The 21,448-nt window shown below is 49.5% G+C and overlaps 1 protein-coding gene across 1 annotated transcript in view; it reads right to left on the bottom strand.

Annotated features, from left to right (window-relative positions):
* Positions 1 to 3,058: 3,058 nt before the first annotated feature.
* The window catches only part of REXO1 (RNA exonuclease 1 homolog), a 40,772-nt gene continuing 22,382 nt past the window's right edge, over positions 3,059 to 21,448 (bottom strand). Inside the window, exons 6-16 of the mRNA XM_074927870.1 lie at positions 20,009 to 20,146; positions 18,898 to 19,021; positions 17,698 to 17,811; positions 16,406 to 16,543; positions 14,453 to 14,566; positions 13,746 to 13,819; positions 10,185 to 10,295; positions 9,692 to 9,807; positions 9,380 to 9,518; positions 6,704 to 6,824; positions 3,059 to 6,023 (exon numbers count right to left, since the gene is read on the bottom strand). Coding sequence (XP_074783971.1) covers positions 5,935 to 6,023; positions 6,704 to 6,824; positions 9,380 to 9,518; positions 9,692 to 9,807; positions 10,185 to 10,295; positions 13,746 to 13,819; positions 14,453 to 14,566; positions 16,406 to 16,543; positions 17,698 to 17,811; positions 18,898 to 19,021; positions 20,009 to 20,146 — 1,278 coding nt within the window. The 3' untranslated portion in view covers positions 3,059 to 5,934. The remainder of the gene's footprint in view (positions 6,024 to 6,703; positions 6,825 to 9,379; positions 9,519 to 9,691; positions 9,808 to 10,184; positions 10,296 to 13,745; positions 13,820 to 14,452; positions 14,567 to 16,405; positions 16,544 to 17,697; positions 17,812 to 18,897; positions 19,022 to 20,008; positions 20,147 to 21,448) is intronic.

A 21,448-nucleotide genomic window follows, 5' to 3' on the forward strand; every position in this document is an offset into this window, starting at 1 on the left:
TCCCATTAATGCCCCAAACTTTGGTCCGGGCTCGGCTGCCAGCAGGCGCGATGGCGGGGCCGTCACGGTGCGATGGGCGGGCAGCGTCCGTGCCTGCCTGCAGGCATGGCTGCTGCCTCCTGTGAGCCCCCGGACCAGGACTGCCCCACGCAGAGGCTGTGGCAGGAGTCAGTGCTGCCCTCAGCACCCACAACTTGCATCCAACACCCAAAAACTCTTCCCCCCCAACCCTGCCTAACCAGCTGGGTGCTGCCCTCCTTCCTGCTCAGCACCCGAACCCTCCTCTTCCTCTTCCTCTGTTCCCAGTCACTGTGCAGCCACCTCAGGCCAGGGGACAGTGCTGGGAAGGGGACAGGGAGGGTCACTGGTGGGGACTCTGTTTCTCACCCACTGCCAGCCCCTGGTCTCCAATCTGGCCAGTTCCCTTCTCTCACTGGTGGTTGGAGGGTGCAGGAGGACCCTGGTCCCCGCAGTGACATCAGTGTCACCCCCTCCCTCTGCTGCAGGTTTAAGGCTGGGAACAGGAACCCCCATGTCTGCAGAGCCCCGCAGCCCCCCCGCACTGCAGGGCACTTTGGGGGGTCCAGGTCCATGGCGGGGGCACAGGCATTCCCTCGCTGCCACCCTGGGGGAAACTGAGGCACGGAGCAGAGCAGCTGAGGTACCCGGGCTCAGGGCATCGACCCTGGGTCTGGCCAAGCAAAAGGCTGGAGTGAGGAGGAGGGTGGAGGGAACAGATGCATGGGGGCTGCCATGGGGTCCCGGTCCCCATCGACTGTGGCAGAAAGGGCTTCACTGCATCAGTGTCCCTGCATAAGGAGCTTTCCTGCCTGCACACACAAGCTATGGGACCCCCAACACATGATGGATACTCGCCCCCCTGCCTCAGACCCAGCCCTCGCCTGCTTGGAGGTTCTGGACAAACCACGGTAAAAAGGTTTTCAAAGAGAGAATCAATGACCAGAGTCACCTCTGACCTGCGCCGGGTGGTTCGGTGGCAGGGGGTGACACACAGATGCCCCTTGATGGGGGATCATGCTGCAGGATGAGATGGGCCCTGATGCAAACCCTGGTAGCATCTGCAAATGCAGGGTTACATGTGATGAGCTGCCCGGTCTCAGCTGCAGAAAAAGACCATGTAATGACCTGGACATTAGGAAAAAATATTTCCCAGCAAGAGTGGTTGGAGAGTGGAACAGGCTGCCCAGGGAGGGGGCAGTCCCCCTCCCTGGGGGGGTTTCAGGGCCGTTGGGATGAGCTGTGGGGGGATGTGGGGTAGGGGAGAACTTTGTAGAGTCGGGCTGAGGGTTGGACTCGATGATCCCGAGGGGCTTTTCCAACCTGAATGACTCTGTGACCCCATGTGCCCAGCCAGTCCCCTGGTCTGCCCATAACCTCTCCCCCGCTTTGCAAGGAGGCAGGAGGCTGCTTTGATTTGGGTTTGGAAATTCCCTCCCTGCCTGGGAAAGCAAAGCCGTGGGCAGGGAGAGGAGCAGCCATGGAAAAGCTGAGCTGCAACCAGTGCAGCAGAGGCAGGAGCAGGGCAGGGACCCTCCTCCTGCAGCTGAAACAAGCTCTGACAGTGGCATCAGGGAGCCAGCAGGTCACAGCTGCGAGGACATGGCCAGCCCAGTGGCACCAATTCACTGGTAAAGGGCTTAGACTGGGACAGGGGCCAGAGGCTGTTTCCGCAGATCGATACAGGCACAGCGTGTGGGGACGGGGGCTGGACCCCTTGGCAAGGGAGGGAACAAAGTGGGGGGATTTGTAAGACCCCAGCACCACCCCAGGTGGAAATCGAGCCTTTTCTCCCAGCCTTTGACTTTGTGTCACCTCTCCAAATTCCAGCTCGCCCTGAAGGAGCTGGCTGTGCCCACGCAGCCTCCGCGAGGGGTTCAGGAGGTGAGTGACCTGTGTTACAGCACGGGGGGCTCTCTGCTCCTTTGCTTCTCCCAGTTCAGCTCCAGCCTCCAAAAGCCGAGCTGGTGGCGGGGCACAGGCAGCACCAAGCCCAGGGGCTGCGCTCTGAGGCAGAGGCGAAGGATCCCAAAGGAGCGAAGGTTGCCGTTTCTGTTGGTGCTGCCCCAGTGTCGGCATCTGGGAGAGGAGGTTTTCCCAGGGAAAAAAAGTCTGACCTCCCAGACAGATACTGAACACAGACCTGTGGCACCAGTGTCCATCTGTCCATCTGTGTGTGGATCTGCACACCCGAGGCCGGGTGAGCGGCATTCACCTGCGACCTGGGCTCTTGAAACCCTCAAAACCTGCCGGCCTGACAGTGGGTGACATGCAAGAGGGGGACGTTGTGGGAGGAGAGGGGCCCCCGCAGGGGAAGGGACGGCACCAGGGAGGTTATGCCAGAGCTCAGGGCCACCCCAGAGGTGGCCGAGAACACACGCCAGCCGTGACTTTTATAGCATTCTAAGTAACCGCTGCCATCACCAGCACGTTAAATAAAACACATTGCCAGTGAGGTCATCTAATAGCCTATTATTTTTTTATTTGAACTTTTTACCTTCACCTCTTCCTCCGTGCTGAATCAGCTCCTTCACTTGGCACTTTAATTCCTGCCCCATTTGTGAGATTGATACGGGCTCTCCTGGGGAGCCCGGCCAGGCGGTGGGAGGATGCTGAGGCGGGTGCCAGCGCTCCTGGGCTTTCACCCCAGCTCCGGGCTGGAGACAAGAGGAGCTGGGACCTGCCCCGCTGCTGCCCGGGGGCTCAGGGCACAGCGTGGGGGGCGAGAGAGCTTTGCACAGGGCAAGGATAGGGCCCGGGCCCTGCGGCATCGCCTCATCTCGCAGTCCCAGGGGGTTGGGCTGGACGAGTCCCAGTGGTTTCACTCCAGCGCGATGATGTGCCACGGAGAGGCACAGACCCTCGAGAGCTGCGAAGAGGCTGGGCTCTACTGTGTGAGGACACAAGGAAATAAGAGTGGCTGCGAGTTGAAGGGATGCTCCAGAGCCTGCCCAGGCCCTCCCTGCCTCCAGGATGGCTCCAACACCCGTCCTCCCCGACCCGGCCCCAAGCAGAGCAGACTCAGACTCAGGAGCATGCGTCTAGCCAACACTCTTTTATTAAAAAACAATTACAAAAAGTTACAGGTTACAATAGTTATGTACAACCCAAAAACCTCTTACCAGCCACAGACCTCTGGGTTTTACAGTGTTACTGCCCGGGGGGCGGAGGTGAGGGCAGCCTGGGTGGCTGACACCTGCCCTGACCCACGCCGCCAGCGCGGGGGAAGCGGGCTGCCTCCCCACTAACACCCCACGAGACAGGCAACCTTCCCCCCACAACTCCAAAAACCTCATTTTAGGGGGTCCCAGTGGGGAAAGGAAAGGGAAATGACTGAGGTCCCCTGGCCTGGCAGACTCGTGTCTGGAGGAGCACATCCTGCAGCCATGTTCTGCTTCCCCAAGCCCAGGCAGTGGGGTCCAACCAAGCAACCAGCTCCCCGCGCAGGACCCCACACGCCGCACCCACGTTAGAAACGTGTCGGCTTTTCCAGGGAAGGCAGCTGCGGCGGGAGAGGGCCGGGGAGCTGGGGCTGCCTGCAGAGTAACGGGGGAACCTCGAGGCAAGAGCCAGCTCTGAAATCGAACGTGGCTGCGCTGTAGATCGGCTGCTCCCAGTACATTGCGTCGCTGCAGCCAGGCGTGAAGATAAATGGGGGGATAAACATGGGAAAGAGGCAGAAGCGGGAACAAACCTTCCCTCCCTGGTTTGGAAGCACTGAACTTTCTCTCCATCTCTCCCACGGCCTGGGCAGGAACAGCACCCCGTTCCCCACAGGCGATGGGAGAGGGGGACAAGGTGTCCTGAGGCTGCTTCACGTGGAAGCCCCACGGCAGGGAAGGAGGCGGCTGCCACGCTTGGGGCTGCAAGGAGAGCAGGATGAGATGTGCCCTGCGGTGCTCTGGGCGAGCAGCAGGAACCTGCGTGGCCCAAAATTTGGGGTACCGAACAGGCTGGGAGCCTGTGCCACTGCAGAGGAAACACAGAAGGGCTCAGGGAGAACAGGAGCCCCCGCAGGCCCTGCTCTCCCCGTGGCTTCAGCAGCACCTGGCAGAGGTCTGGCACCGGGAGCCACATCCTCGCCTCCGAGGACAGCAGTGGGACAGGGAAAGACTCCCAGGGCTTGTGCATGTCCCAGCACCCTCCGGCCCACGCCGAGGGGCCTGAGGAGGACACCCCTGCCCAAGACACACAGCCCAGCCCCACACACCTCCCCACCGCCATGGAGGTGGGACAGGTCAGCGGGACATGCCAGGGGACACGTCCCCAAACTCTGAGGCCACCACTGCCAGCGGCGGTACAAAGGAGTGAGCAAGACCCAGCTCCAGCAGGAACCAAAACCCAGCAGCTCCCCTGTCCCACCGCCACCAGAGCAACACAGCCAGCTCATGCCAGGGACACGGGGGCCAGCACCCCACCAGCCACCGCGGGGAAGCAATGCCAGTCCCGCTGGAGGGGTGAAGCGGTCGCTGCTCTAATAACGGGGCTGAGCTGCTGCCCGGACCTCAGCTAAAAAACCTCATCCACCAGGGACTATTTCCATCACCTCTGCTGTTCCCCCGACATCAGCAGAGCCTGGGCAGAGAGAGGCCACCAGAGTCACCCAGTCTGCCTGTGCTCCTGCCCCAGTCACCCCAAGTGTGACAGACATGCTCTTGACAGTTAATTTTGTCCAGGGGGCCAGACAGACAACAACTGAGCATTCCGCTCTTCTTAAAACACCCAAACATGTAAACTAGTTTAAAAGAGTAGTTTTTACCTATTGCTTTTGCTCTTGCCTGCATTGAGTCCCAGCACTCAGGGACAGACTGGTGAGAATCCTGTAGACTGCTAGGGGCCACCCTTAGGTGCAATCTTAGCTGCACCTACATCCCCCCCCCAAAATTTTGATCCCTACCTACAAGCTTGCCAGAGACATGCTGGAAGCTCAGGGTCGGGGGACAGACAGCTTGTCCTAACCCGTAAAGACACGATGCCTGCTCTCACCACTGCCCTCCCCAACACGGCTCCTCCCCTGGAGGGCTGCAGGTTGCTGCTTGGCTCTGGGAGCCCAATTTGCCCCAGCCCCGCTGTCCCTTGCCTCACTCCTACACACACAGCTCTGCGAGGTCTGGGCGAGGTCTGGGCAAGGTCTGACACTTTTGATTTCCTCCTTTTGCAGCAACTGCAGAGCCAAGACACCAGCCCTCACTGAAGAGATCGCCTGGGTCGCAGCAGGCAGTAACTCCCCTGACCCCATCTCATTCCTCTCTGACCTGCTGCTCCCACCACATGTTTGCTCTCAGAGACAGCTTCCCTCTCTTGCAGCTCTGGCTTTCTCCTCCACAGTGGGACTCCTCCTGGATGGCTTGATCCTCGGCTCTCACCACCTCTTGCTCACCATTCACACGCCAGCTACACAATCCACTCACTTTACTGCTTCCCGCCCAACCTTCTTCCATTTCCCCCATCTCCAAACACTGCAGGAATCTACCAGTATTGGAGTACAGAGGCAATTTAAGTTACATTAAAAAAAAAAATAAAAAAAAAAATCTACCTTTAACTGAACCAGAAATATCCTTCTGCACGTATCCAACCTACCTCTAATAGCTTCTCCTAGGAACCAAGAAGTTCTCTCTGGTTGCGCTACGCAAAACCACCTTGCCATGCCTACAAGGCAATTGTTGTACCACAGAGTATCCCTCAGGTGGAGTAAAGAGGATCTGAGAGCCACTATCTGGACACAGGGACCTGCAAGCAGTGAGCTGGTGCCGTTCAGCTGCGCCAGCAGCAGTTCCGTAAGTCCCATAGATACCTGCGAGTGCATGGGGAGCCTGGGGTAGCATGCTGCTGCGTACAGGTGGACAGTGTTACTCTGAGCATTTATTGCACTGCTTCAAAGAGGTGGAGGAGGAACAGGAGAGAGAAAAGCGCAAGTCATCGTTTCACTTTAGCATCTTCTTTGATCTTCCAGACCATCAGCTCCATGCAAGCTCTGGCATCCTCGCTGGAGTCGTGCCCTTCCACTGGGGACAGAAAGACAAGGAGGGCAGTCACCACACCAGCACCCACAGCACAGAGCCTGGGGAGGGGAAGGCTTTGAGATGAGGGTCTGCCCTACACCGACAGCGACCACAGGCACATCTGGGATCACCCTGAGGCACAGCAGTGGATTTGAAGTGGACAAATTTACACTAAACACATTTTTTGCTGGACTTCAGCCTGACACCATTCCCTTGTTCAAGTTAAGGGCCGAAGTCCCGCTAGTCTGTAAGCCCTCAGGCTGTGGAGTAGCAGGCCAGAGAGGCCTCAATTTCCCCAGCATTATGTTTACAATGTGCTCAAGGAAGACAAAAAGGAACATGTCAATCTCAGTTTGCCAGAGAGAAGGGAGGGCATGACACGGCCTTGACAGAGCTACCTCTGGCCTTCTCACACCACTCCTCTGGCCCCCACTAGGCACAGAGAGGGCAAAAGCAAGTGCTGCTGGCCCTCACTCAGAGCAGAGCTCACACTGAAACTGTCTGTGCAGAGACTTCATATGCTGGGCCATTCACAGCTACTGCCAGACACTACGCAGGAAGAAAAAAAGATTAGGTGCAAGAGGGTTGGGCTTGGGGAGAGCAGAGGAAGGCAGGTCCAAGGAGCCCACATCCAGGTGGAATGGGACGCAAGACCCTCCCTCTCAGCTCCTCCTTGGTCTCACCATTGTCCTGGATGATGCGCTTGAGGTAGTCTGCCATCAGCGTTCGGAGAGCCCGTTTGTAAGGCAAACCCAGGCGGTGGGGAAAGACGATTGCAGTATCCACCACTGTGCCATGGATAAGCTGGAGGGAGGAAGCAGGAAAGGAACATACTTATTTTCCCTCTCCCACAGGGACAGACACTCCTTAGGATTAACCATGCTAAAGCAATCTTCTGGTCAGCCTCTCAGGCTGTGTGATGCTGTCACCAAGCTCCAACCCAACCAGTCTTGCAACAGGCTCTGGCTGAATCAAAGATGACTCCCCCTTGAAGGGTGCGTGCTCACAGGCTTCCCAGTGCTCTGCCGGGCAACACACCTGACCTCAAAGCTCTGCCCAGCTGCACATTCAAAGCAGCAGAAATTCAGGGCTGATTCAGTTCGTATAACTCAAATGACAGGAGAGGTAATCCTTAACAGCCTGGCCTGGAGAAGGTGGCATACCTCTGAGTGTCTTTGATGATGAAAACCTAAGCCAAGGAACCAGGTGACCCCACAAAGCTTGTAACAACCTTTCAACTGCTTCTCAAGATGTGGACAGAAGTGGGAAGGATGTGCAAGTCAAAGCTGTACCTAACCCGCTGTACATCACACTGCTTCTATAGAAAAGGCCTGACCTTCAAGGTGCAAACCGCCCTGAAAACCTCCCGTCTGTCAGCAATGAGTCAACAGGAAGTTTTTAACCAGCACTGGCTTAGCAAGGATGAAACAGGACAAGGAGATCTCGTACTCTGGGCATAAGGAACTACACAGTGGGTGAGAGGGAGGCCCTGGCTGGTCCCATGTCTGGGTCAAAGTGCCTGGGCACACAGGAGAGGTTTGCTGTTCTCTAGGTATGAAGTGTCATCATGCTGGAGACACTGAGGATGCTGAACAGGTCAACTGCCACCTACCCTGCACCAAGGGGCCCTGGGGTGGAACAAAAGGCCTCATCTGACAGAGTCCATAAACAATAAACATCGGGTAAGCTGGCTTTTTAAAAATACTAATTCATTACTCTCAGGCTAAGACAAGATTAATCGTCTGTTGCCAAGAATACATGTTCAGCGAGAGCTAAAGGAACGTGGATGAAGGCAGTCCCACATCTTGAGTACAGGAGTAAAATGTGAGGTCTTAGAGATAAACCCGTATGCCTGACCAAAAGACAGCTCTGCAAGGCTCGACACAGGATGACTCAGATAGGACCCTGATAATCCAGTCTCATCTGCCTCGACTCTTCCTAGGCACCAGCTAATGTTGCATGACAATCCGTAACTTCGTCATTAATAGTTTCATAGCCCAGCTCTGTAAATGCCTGAGAACAGCTGCAGTTTAACAGAAACAACCTGCTACGCTCTTTGGAGTATAAAACTGCCAACATTATGGATAATCTCTCCTAGACTGCAGTCAAGTTTGGCATCCACCCAGGCACAATGATAATTACTTATGTAGATCAGGAAGACTGAGGAAACAGGATAATATAGCTTTAAATAAAAATTGAAATGCTATCACCATTTGGAGCTTGCCATGGCCATTAGCGAGATGTCAACTTTACTGCCACAGCCTTCAGACATTACGACTTGACATGCCACCGCCTGTCATGCTCTGCTATATTGCTCTCGGGTTCGTTCTCTTGGCAGTGTCTGCAATGCTAAGAGAAAATCATGCCTCTAAGAGGCCAACACAGTCATCTTGTGCTGATAAAACTCTAAATAATTTTTTTATGATGATGATGAACTCTGAGAGGCTGGGATAAAGGGTGCCATGGAGAGGTAAAGCGCTTTGCAGGCATTAAAACCTCCTGCTTCCAAACCATCGCTGTGAGTTGGCAGCCACAGCTTCTTCATCGAAGATGCTGTGTGATAAAGAATGGCTGGAGGAAGCTCTGGCTTGTGAGCACGGACTAAAGACTCAGTTCCTGCCTGCTGCAGTGGTGACCCTGGACAAGCCCCTGGGGATTCATGTTCAGAGTGCAAAGGGAGAGGACAGCCCTCCCTCGCAGGACAGCAGAGATGGCCGAGATGTGCAGGGCAGACTGACGAGGAAACAAGACAGATAAAAGGTCAAAACTGCTTGATCAAAGTAACACCACAAATCACAGCAAACCAGGCAGAGAGCCTCCCTCAGAGAAAACAGACGTTTTAACATTAGAGGAGAAACCATGAGAATTATCTCCAGTCAGAGAGACAACAAAGAGGCTTGTGCTGTTTCTGAAACGGCTACTGTGGCCATCCAGAAGGCACAAGGGACTCCAGAGCCTCCCCTGTTCATGCCTGGCTGAGCACATCTTTGGGCCAATCAAAGGATGGTGACACCAGTGGAGGATTCTTGACTATATGGCAGGGGGGAAAGGTGAGTGATTTGAGATCAGTCCTTCCAACCAGCCCTGCTCCATCCACCCTCCCCAGTCAACTCCAGAGAGGTCTGTCACCCTGGGCAGCACCAGTCACTAAAAGCTGGGGTGACACCACAAGTGCCACACATGACCCACTCCCTTTGCTCTTACACCACAGCCAACTTCGCACAAGCTCAGAGACAAGACATGATCTGTATCCTCCTGGTTCTTCGAAATAAACAGTTCCTACATTTAAAGGAGGCATATAACACACACCAGGGTTGGAAAGAACCAGAGGAGATGTAAACGCAAGACACACGTGTTACCTTTAGTGCAAATAAGTCGCTTTCCAAGCTGTGCCCTATCAATATGGTATCTGCACTGAACATGTTCAGTAGGACGGCTTGGACATCCCGCAGGGTGATACTTGTGTTCTCCAGGTCCTCTTCTGTCACACCTGAGAATCTGCAGAGCAAGCGCAGAAAGGGCTGCCTTCACTAAAGGAACACCTCAAGGCCCAAAGCATCTCAGCCATTAGGATGTGGTGGTCAGTGGAGTTTCAATAAGTGCTCCCAGCTGTTCCCCTTCAGTTCCTGATGGCGAGCACAGCCCTCTGACCCAAGGAAGACTGTCCTTACCTGGTGTTATAGTCCACCACCTTGGTGTCCGGTTTGACGAAGGTGTCATATACCACTTTCAGGTCAGAGTTGATCACAGTTACTCTTGTCAGCTCCAATCCTTGCTTAGTGTAGCACTGCAATCAACAGAGCAGACATGAAGAGAAGTGCCTGCCAACCACAGCACGGTGTCAGCGGGCCCGTTTGCTGAAGTGCTGCGGCTCCCAAAAGGCAGCACATCTCTGTAGCAAGGCCAGTCCACAAACACTGCTCCGTATCAGCCAGCCAACTACAGCTTTTCAAGGGTGCACGCAGTTCCCAAATGAAACACACATTGCTAAAACTCATTAATAAGAACTAATTTAAATGTACAGGACTAATATCATTTAGAGTCCACAGCAGAAAGGAAAGAAGATGGTAAGGAAACAGAGACTTCCTTCAGCCACTTGTACCACAATCTCAGCCTTCCCCAAAAAGCTTTATTTTGCTTATATTCCCATCATTAGGGACCCACCATTTCACAGTCTAATGCGTAGATTCCAGGGTAGCCATCGGTCGTAGGCAACTTCTCAAAAGTCTTCACAAAGCCATCAAGGCTCTCCTTGCGCCCATCATGAACATGTTGCTTAAAGAAAGAAAAAAATTTTAAAAATTAAAAAGGGGACAATTGTTGATGGTAAGAGCAAGAATCCAAAAAGTCCACTTCGACAGAACCTCTAACTTAAACAAAAAGGATTGGGCTTATCATTTCTAAAGGTTAATGAGGAATAAGTTTTGCCTACCAGTTGGTCTGAGAAGTTCACCACAACAGCAAACACAGCCACACACAACCCTGATTCCAAAGCCAGATCAGGGCTAGTGGAACCATACTGACAGCTCACGTAGGAGCAAGACATCACACATCTAGGGACAAGCAGCTTTCAATTTTCTGAGTAATTCTACTCCAAATTGAAAAGGTCACTGATGTAACTCCAGCTGCTGATTCCTGATTTAGCTTGTGGCCAAGAACATGCCCAGGTGCAGGATTCTAATCCCAGACATCCCTGTTTGAGCATTAGCATCAGGTGTATCATAGCCCAGAGACAGCAAGAGAAACTCGAGTAATGAAGTACCAGAAAATGTCGGTGCCTGTATACATATAAAAGCTACCATATTCCAAAACCAGAGAGTTTGCAGACAAACAGGAGCTACTGCCTACCAGCACTTGAGGCAATAAATAGAGAGTATTTCCAACCACTCTTCATTATCCCCAGCTAAAGCTCTAGGGTCAACAAGATCCAGAGAGAAGAGCTCCCTGAGCTATCAGAAAAACTCAGGGAGCGATTTCACAAGTGGTTTAAGCCAATGCAAGACTGAGCTGCTGTTGCAATAGGCACTCCTACTCTCCCTTCCTCCGCAGCCCCAGATCCCACTCTACTCAGTCAGCCTGAAAGACTTCTTTGCAGGGGGAGTTTTAAACTGAATGACTGCACTGATCCGGTTCCTTGCACCCGTGGGGAAGCAGGAACACGTAATCGAGGGCAAGGAAGAGGCTGCGACTGCCCTTTTGCCCACTAACACAGCTTTAGGTCAAATTAAACCTGCAGCACCACACCCAGAGGTGACGCTCTCTCCCGTATTCCCCACTGGGGTTGTTCTGTTTAAGTTCTGTCTGTCCCTCCGTCTCAGTGTATTTACACCCGTGTACAGCCTCTCTCACCGTGCTTCTCACAGATCTTGCCCTACAAGGAATCAACCTGTCCTCAGTCATCTCAGGATAGAAAGGCTGGAGGGATGAAGAACTGAAGCACTTGTAAAGCTAAAACCTGCAGGCAGAGGGATAACCAAAGCAAGGATTTGCATATTTTCCTGCACAGGTTACTACTGCAGGTGCAGCCAGAGAACTGAATTATCTGAAGTTAAGAGGCAGCTGGGCCAACACTGAATCCAATCTCTCCCTGTATCCACAGCCAGCACTGCTCAAAGGCCACACGGTTTGTTGTTTCCCAGGAGCAAGACGCCACACTTATCCATTCTGCATCTATGCCCACGAATCTGACTGTTTTCCTAAAGAAATGGGTAGAGCAGATTACCAGCCCAACAGAGAGTAAGTGTTCCTTTCCCTTGCAACTTAATTCCTTCCATCCCTCTGTACTACAATGTAACTGGGCAGTGAAGGAAATTAAAAAACAAACCAAACCACACTATAGGTGTTTTTCTACACTAGTTGATGTTCTGTAACTGTTCAACTCCTCCTTGCTGAGAGGAGGGCAGAAAAGTCGCTTCTGTTTTTCAGAGCAGAGAAAGCAGCAGACTCAGTTATCACAAAGAACAGCAGCTCCAGACTGGGGAGCCGTAGGTACGGGCACAGCTCCATCCTGCCATCTCCTGCCACGCTGGCTAACTGCAGCATAATCCAGACAGGCACATCTCCAGTGTATTTGGAAGAGACACAGAGGTGCCTTTCAAACCAGCTACGGATCTAGTTACTTAGAACAGTTTCTTGCTGCAAATATTTGCCGTTTTCAATGCTTTCCTTCAAAGCTGAAAGATACTGTGCTTCCAGAAGCCCAGACATCCCAATATCTAATTGCATACTCTCATCCCGAGCAGGCTGCGGGTTCCAACCTTAAATCTACCAAAGGATGCTGTGAAACTTGCTCACTTGGATGAAAAAAATAAATTAATAAATAAATAAAAATCAAGAAAGCCAGAACAGAGATCTGTAGCAGCACAACAACTAGGAGGCAGATGCAAAAGGACGCCTAAGCCCTGGAGCACTGGCAGCATGCTTCATTGAGTAGGAGACTATTAGAGAGATTGTATGTTTCTTAAAAGGCCATGAGGTTTTATGGTTTACAACAGCCATGCAAAAACATGCGGAGAAGTCATGTTTTTATAGCCCCATCAATTTCTCCAGACTTCCCTGCTAGATGTTTTTTGGAACGCTAATTAAAAAGACATCCTAATTTCACATGAAAAAGAAACAGGAGAAGTAGCAGCCTGCCTGATCCCATCTGTGCTTCAGATTGTACAGGGCAAGCTTTTAGGGTGCCTATACAGACAATTCTTCTTATTTTAACAAGTCTTGGATTTTGCCCCAGCATTCACTTCCCAACTCTGTCTTTTGTCCAGAAGAACCTGCAGCCAGCCTTGCTGGCCTATTATCACTTGAGGTCTTTCAAACAGTGGGATAAGAACATCTCTTATAACAGATAAGCTCTGGGAGCTCCTTCCACTGGACATGACACTTTTAGATCCCCTCTCGCTTGATTCTGCATCATGCCCCTGCGTGGCAGCTGCCAAACAGAAAAATGCCACTGAAACCAGTGACAAGGAGCATCCCCAAAGCCCCGAGGAAGAGACAAAAGACATATTGTTCCCTTCAGTCAACACTTCAAGAGGACCTGTGATGCCAGGCTGGGAAGCCAATTTTTCTCTTGCCTAAGGGAAGAAAAAAAAAAAAATCTGTGTAAAGGTATCCCAAACAGCGTTCATCTCTGTATCAAAGGGCCAAAACTCCATTCCTGAGCAGGTTTTCCATTTTGCTTTCTAGTGTTGGGATCCCTTCCCCTAGTCCCTCCTCAAGAGAAGTAATACTTACGAGTTAGAACAGGCTCTTGGGGAAGGTTCCTCCCCTTTATACAACAAATGGCATGCAGTAAACAAAACTAAGAGAAGATTTGGCCTACAGCAGAAAGTTACTTTAGCATGGGCATCTGGGAAAGGAAAAAAAATGGGAAAAAGGTTTTGGCACACTGTTATCAAGGCCCCAAGCCTGCTCATTAGAAGGAAGTCCCTTATTTTTCACCTCTTCAATGCTTCTCTAAAAAAGTCTATATATGAGCTTCTGCTGGGCAGCTGAATTCACTAGCATTTGCTTAGAACAAATGGAACCACTTCACTCCAGACAGCTGAGTCTCCTCCTTCCTGCCAAACACTTGCATAGCAGAAGATATTTCAGAAGTACTTGTTTTCCCCCCTTAAGCGAAGCCACCGTTTTTCTAAAGGCTTAAGCCATGATTACACAGCCATCAGCACTGTAAGCAGAGGACAAATGGCATTGAGAATAAAAAGGTGTTGCTCAATAACTTACTTTAGCAACCTGGCAGCCTGGTGAACCCACAGCTCCCGAGCAGCAGCTGTAATGAGTTTCCCATCCACCTGGCACTGAAAGAGCAAGAGATAAGAGTCAAAGAGAAGTCCTGTTAACAAGCAAGCTAAACTTCAGCTCTCACATGCAGAGATACCCTGGATGAGCACAGCAACCACATGTCAAACAAAGGGGAAAAATCAGTATGGATTTGTATACAGCAATCTGAAGAGTTTAAGTCTCTCATACTCAGCCAAACTCCAGAAGCCACCTGGATGCTTTGATGGAAAACCACAGCAGAACTCAGACTAGGTTAGTGTCTTGATGCAAATTCAATCAACACCAGTAAACTCCCCTGGGTAGTGACAGACATGCTCCCAAGTCAGCCTCCTAAAAACACTGAGGTTTTTTTTCAAAAGGCACAGGAAGGTTTGTTTTTTCTTCTACTTTTTTTTAAACTGTAAGATGAACAACCTCTGCTCCAGCCCCAGTGTCACATGTTCGGGACTGTACCACTACTTCCCAGCAGCTCTTTGCAAGGTTATTTCAGCAGCAGCGGGGCCACCCAGTGACAAAACTAGGAACTGTCACAACCTGTGAGCGCAACAAGCCCCAAAATGTTCCACAGCAACTCAAACCCGAGGCAGACTCTGCATTCAGAGCTAGAGCACAGCCAGCATGTGGCTAAGCCCTCTCTGAAGAGCTTGTACCTCTCTGCTTGCGGAGCCTTCCCCAGTGATGGACACACTCCTCTTTGCGAATGCAGTTTCCAGAGGCTGAGACCATGTACTCAGTGCCACAGCGACAACAAATCCTGCAGGAGGCTTTAAGAGAAGAGAGAAGCAAGAGTCAGGTCACTAGAAATCCTTCACTTGTCAAACTTGGCCAAAGCACAAGTAACTCAGAATCACTCAATCCCCAAACACCGGTGAAACTTCCCCTGTTAAAAAAGATTCCAAGTGTGGTTTCAAACTCCCATAAAGATACAGTGATCCCTCTGAAAATGTACTGCTGTAGCAAACACAAGACTCCCTCGTGGTTTTGGTGCACAATATCAGCTTCAGCACAGTTCACATCAACATTTGCTGCATTGTTTCTCCATCCACAGCAAATTATTACATTGTACTCTAACACAGTTATTTTAAGAAACAGGATAAGTAAGTCATTCTTTGGGCATCATAGCTAATCAAGCCTGGTTTCCAGGGGATCTGGGACTTGTCACTTCCAAACGACATCTGAGTTCTTCCTAGGCACAGCTAAAGATTCTCCAGCATCTAAAACCAAGAACACTTACAGCACAGCCTAGCCCACTGGGGGGGCAATTACAGACTCCTCCCTCCTGTCATCTGTGCTTGTACTGCCCTCAATTCAGGGAAGGGAGATGCAAAAAGCCACAGTAAAGGAGTTGACTATCACGCTTCTGATCTCCATGAAATTCCCTGAGTTCTCGTGTGAGCATTTAAGCTGCTAGCACATTCCCAGCTCTGCAGAACACCAGTGTAGACCATTTTTGTCCACCGACCATGGTGACAGCATTTGTTAATACCAGCAATAGCCTTAATTAACCAAGAACATATTCAAAGATCCTGAAACATCTGCAGGAAACTACAGAACCAGAACCAGGAACACGATCTCAGAACTGTATAAAGGAGCTGGCGTTAACTGGAGAAAAGGGCTCTAACAAATACAGTACTTGACAGTGTTAATGCAAGGGAGCTTTCGTACAGGTTGCTTCAGCAACCACAGGACAAATGTAGACACAAGGTGTTAACATGGATGAGCACTTAACACACTTTAACAAGGTCTCTCCAAAGAGATGCTCAGAGGAGTGTGGCAAGGCACCTCAAAATATATCCTAAGTATGTGTTTTATCCCTGCTGCACCTCAGCCTGCTCTAATAAGCATTTGAGAAGCATAAATCCTGCTGCAGGAGTTCAGAAAACTCAGACAGAGGATGACTCCATCCTGTCCTGAGGAAACCTGGCAGATTAATTTGGCCAGTTACAAAAAGGAATTTTGGGAACTACTTGGCCCAGCTCTGTCAAGAGATCAAGAAGAAAACTGTGCAGACCAAACCAGCCTGGCCCAGTGTCGGTCCATATCCCACCATAACAGCAGTTCATACGCACCGAGACACAAAAAGGGAAGAGGGCAGTGTCATCAGATGCTGAACGGGAGCCTCTCTCCAACCATTTCCCTTGCAACAGCAGCAGGCAGCCTCCAAGTTAGTGCAACTCAAAACCTGCACCTGTGAGCAAGTGCAAAACACATGCCCTCACAGGGGGTGGCCGAAGGCAGCTGGGCCAGGAAGGCAACCTGACCAATTCCTATTCTTTGGCAGCAGCTAGAAATCTCACTCAGCCTCACAGCTCCACGTGCCACAAAGTACAAACCTTGTGTCAAAAAACAACATTCCCGTGACACGCAAGCTGAAGAATTTCGTCCTCTAGAAACACATCAGACTTCTGCAACCACACTCCTCTCCTCCACAACCTGTCCAGAGGTCACAGCCAAGGAGACCCATCACAAAACAGGAGCAAACAGCTCCATGTAGAAACAAAGAACATCTTTAAACAAAAAAGGCCAGTTGCAAGCAGGGCAGGCATCTCCAGTTGTAATGTATCTCGCAAACCTTGCGGAATAAAAGGGACAGCAGAGCTTACAGTCAATCGTTTTCTTCTCCTCTGCAGTGAAGAGGACAGCACGGCCAGGCTTCTCTGGGTGAGGCATTGGGTAACCATTTTCCTTTAGCTGCTCCTCAGTCATGAGATACTCTTTCAGTCGCCGGTACAAGGCAGCTCCTGCACACAAAGACAATGCTGAAGCCGGATCACTTAAGTAGGGGCTGTTTCTCTTACTGTTTTTTGCTTTATCAAGCCTCCTGGCAGGGACTCTCACTATTCTGAACTTGCTTCCACTGCCTTTATTCAGGATTGACAGGGAAACAGGTATCAGGGCAGCGTTTTTAAAAATCTAGTCACAAGCTCATTTTAACCTCTTCAATAACCAGCATTAAGTCTGGAAAACAGACAAAACAGAATTCCTCCAACGGTCTTTTTATTACCAACGTGAGACTTCTCCCATTTTAATGTTTTAAATGCTTTAAATGATAATTTGTAACACAGCCTAAAGAATACCCCTCAAAGACCACCCACAGCTAGGTAAAAAAATTAATTATCTGAAGCTTTCTTCCTGCTGTTGACTTCAGGCTGCTCATTTCATTTTACAGAATAATTATAACTTCTTGCACTCTGCTCAATATCTATTCTTTCACTGCTATGTTAAACCCTTCCAATATTGCTGCATACCCTTTGATGTTGCTTAGCTGAGCTATACAGGCCCTTTTAAGCTTTCTCCATGTCAATTCCTTCTGCTCTGTGGCCTCCCTGTCTCTCCTCTGATCTCCTCAACAATTTGCCTACATCTCTTGGCAACCAAAATACCCATAACTGATTTCAGCCAACATGAATAATGCTTGTGGCACAACCCTTTGGCTACGATATGACCTTACTACGACATTCACAAAGGTGAAATTTAGCCCCGTAGAGCAGATAGAGATATTTGTAAGTTTGCCTTTTAAGCTGATGGGCACATTATAAAGTACTGCTTCAGGGCAAGAAAGTTAAAGTAAAATCCAGACAGAAATAAAAGCCCAGAAGTCAGTAATACCCAAAACACAAGAGGCAGCTCTGAACAGTTACTGATGCTACATCAAAGCCACGCAGACTACATCAGTAAGCTCACAGCCCAAAGCAGGGAAGCTGCTCCGTGGCTGTTGTACCATTCACTAAGCACCTCTGCAGCACGGTGCTGCAGTTAGGTAATAACTCATAACACTGGCCCACAGACAAATCACAGCACTTCATACATCGGCCAGATCCTGCTCTCCCCAGTCACAGCGTTGCACCTCCAGCTATAATTTATAGGTTACAGCCTTGCAGGAGCAGCGTCTTACCTGTTAAATCCTCTGCTCTCAAGCTCCCTGACCGGTTTAGAGTAAAGCTTGTCTTAGCAGCAAGCTTGCCTCCCAGCACAGCTTCATGGGACACCACCTTCTTGTTACTTGTCTCTGCAGTGAGAAGAGGGAAGAAGCAAAACAGGACAGAGATCAGGTACCCAGCTGAGTAAGTTACTTTAGTCCTAGAGTTTGGAGCACTACACATCGGCAAAAGGAGGACTGCATTTATCCTCTTGAATTCTTGGCCTGCTCCAGAAATTGGCAGGTGTAAGGTGGTGGCCTAGCATTTTCATTCCAGCACTATAAGGAGCTTTCTGTTTGCACTGTCAGCCCACTGCAACTTTTTTAAGGGCAGCAAGGACATTTTTACAGTTCCCCTGGAAACTCTGGTAGCTCTACCTGCTTACTCTGCATAGTAAGCCCTCCTACTGACCAAAAGCAAGAGAGGACTGAGCACCAAAGCAACTCAACCCAGTCATGTGCTGCACGGTGGCATCACCCACCCACAGTGAGCAGCTTTGTTGTTAGGTCCCTGCAGACCAGCCTCCCACGCAGAATCTTTCAACTTCTTTTAGAAAGGAGCTTCAGAGCTCTAGAATATGCTCAGCACATCAGATAATGGCAGATAGGTGCTTTTTACTAATCATTAACTGGCAGCCCTCTCCTAGAGGCCAGCCTCCCAAGTTCAGCCGCTCTGACTAATGGCCATGAAGGTAATGAAGACAGAGGGGAGAAAAGGGAAGAGACCAGGAAAAAAAAAATTCACAAGAACAGCACAAATTGATTGTTTAATGTACCCTCTCGAGAGCCAATAATGAAATGTCTTAACCCTCTTCGTTTCTCTCTTGAAGCTTAATGTGTGTAACAGATTTCTGCGGTGATGGACGAGTCTATCACTTTGAAGGCATCATGTGAAAGTTACTCCATTAGCGGGGCTTTTCATTTTAAAGAACTTGTGCTAAAAAAAAAAATCCATGTGGCATTATCTCCATTTAGGTTCAGACAGCCAACAAAGCATTGCAGGACTTGCCTCTTGAAGGCCCATTAAAGCTTGCCAGACTATAAAAAGCTAACTGAAGCTGTTTGCCTTTCAGCATAATGCTTCTGAGAAATGGGTCTGTCTTTTCAACAAGTTTCTCTCCGTGGCTTCTAATCCAAGCAGGGCTCCGATTATTAAACCACAAACGTGGTACGTACTGTTCGTACTGGACGGGGAATTGGGCACTAGGCTTCGGAGCTTCTTTAAGGTGTTCACTGCCACATTCAGGTAGATGTTGCGACTGGTGCTACGTTCATAAGCCACCTTCTCTTCTGACAGAGCCTGCAAACAATGCAATTCATTACTACATACTCTCTTTCCTCTACTGCTTTTGGAGAAAATAAATGTTTGGCTCTTAAAATACAGAATCCAAGTATGATAGCAAAAAAAATGCCCATCGAGTAATAAAGTGGAACATGGCACAAATACGTACTGCTTCTGGGGCCGCCTTAGGTGAGTAAGAGAAAAAAAAAATAAGCTGTATGTTAAACGAAGTGCTGGAAGAAGCTTTTTCATGTGAAACCTTCCCTGACAGATTAACAAAGCAGTTCTGGAGCTGCCTGGGAAGGCCTGTTTTCCCCACTTCAGTGGCAGTGCAAGATGTTAACTGGCAAGAAAAGGAAGTCTGAACTCCTTGGATACAACAGGAACATTCTCTCTAGAGAGCTGTGAAGGTGAAACCCCACAAAAGAAATCCTTGTGGCATCTGCTTTGGTTACAAAACACACCACACAATGTCCCACATATACCCAACTGACATCAATGGACAAAGTTTTCCAATAAAACACATTACCTTCTCGACTCTGCTTTTGGAAATCCTCCTATACTATTCCCTACTGCTACAAGGCTCCTTAAAAGCCTCACAGTTCATATGCAGCAAGTTTTACCAATTACATTTATCTCAAACACTTACCTCTGCTGAAGATTTAGATTCCGGGAGGTGTTTGCTGCTCTAGCAGAGGGAAAGGCCTTTTTGTCCAGCTTGACGTAAGGCACATTCCCCTATGTCCCTCTTCAGGGCTTATTAAAAAGATTGTGCCTGCTTTCTGATGAAGGGAAAGATGGGATTTCCTACTGGAAACCCCCACTGGAATTACACTTTCTGCTGTCTAGTCTAGAATTATTTAATGCCAGTCTCCTCTGCAGAACTGCATGTGTATGTGTATGAGTTTTCTGGGTTTGCTGCAATTTTAGAAGGTTTTAGCCAAGGCAGAGGATGTTCTTCTCTGCTGCAGACTTTATTCATAAGAAGCAAGCATCAGTACAGACCTTGTCAAACGCTTCCTGGGAGGAGGAGCAGAATTTGAGGCACTCATCAATGAAGAGATTGAGATATCTTTGACGAATGTTTGTTGGGACTTTAGCACCAAATTCTGTGGGAATAACAGGCCTCTGTAAGCTGGCGCTCTAGAGATGAGACAGGGAGAGAGAAAGAGGCTATTCAGGGTTTAAGTAGTATGTTGCTTTGAGACTCTCATTTCCTACGTTATTAATAGTGATATGACTTCCTTTCTGAAAATCTGCTCAAAGCTAAACATAACATGCATCAGTTTTGGTACTAAAAACACCACTTGAAGCTTTTGTGTCACCATCAGTATCTGAACTACTTCAAAAACAACCACAGTTCATTACACCACTCATCCAGCAGCCAAGGTCTCCCAGTGATTAGTCACAACACTACATTTACACGTACAAGCATTCCAGACCATGAAAAGGACGACATTTACATTAAGAGATTCAAGATTAGGATGGTACCAAGCACCACACTTCCAACTGGAGACATGAACACATGACACCACTTCTGTGCACAACAGATATGGCTTTCTTTTTGGGACTCTGGCTGTGAGGAGAGAATGGAAGGCCCACTCCTGCCAGGCTGGCAGCCAGCTATATCATCACATTGTCTGTGGGATTCCTGTAGCTTTACTGCATTGGGTTTCTTCTTCCTTTTTTTAATGCTGATCAGGATGCTCCTGAAAGGATTCCCCTCTTAAATTGAACGACATGTTCTTCAGGCATAAAACCCACATGTTGGACGAAGTTACAACCTACCACTGCAGTTTTCCATTTAAAACCAGTTTATCCCCCGAATCACATATTTTGCCTCTTTTTCAGAGAAGAAACTGTATGTTCACCTCTAAAGCACCCAATGGTTTGTCATTCTTTCTCCATCCCGCCCAAGAGATATCCATTAACCAAACCATCTGTTGCAATCTGTAATAAAAACAGCTCTACAGAAGTTATGATCAAGTTCAAAGGGGAGCAACCGGTCCCGTCTCTATGAAAGAGGTCCCATTTTCCTCATGAGACTTCCACTTTGATGTCCTGTTCAAGGGGATTTGGTCCTTTTCATTACATATATATTTCTCAACTTCCAATACGCAACCCTTAAGAACCTCTATAACACTGGTAAATATTTTATCCTTCAGTTGTTTCTGTTATTTTTAATCAGCCTCAAGTTATATGTTACTATGGTGGCTTTTTGGGTAGGGAAAGAAGATGACTTCTCACTCTTATAGAAATAATCAGAGCATGTCATGACATACCTTGACACAAGATATCATCAATAAAGCTACCTTTAATCAAATCCTAACACTAACCACATTCCTTGCCATCCACTCCAGCAATCAGCTTCTTATGCCATCCACACGCTGCTACATGAGGAACTTTATTTTGAATTGTCTTAGTGAGTAGCGCGTTCCCAGTGCT

This window comes from Athene noctua, chromosome 27 (genome assembly GCF_965140245.1).
Source record: "Athene noctua chromosome 27, bAthNoc1.hap1.1, whole genome shotgun sequence".
NCBI lineage: Eukaryota > Metazoa > Chordata > Aves > Strigiformes > Strigidae > Athene > Athene noctua.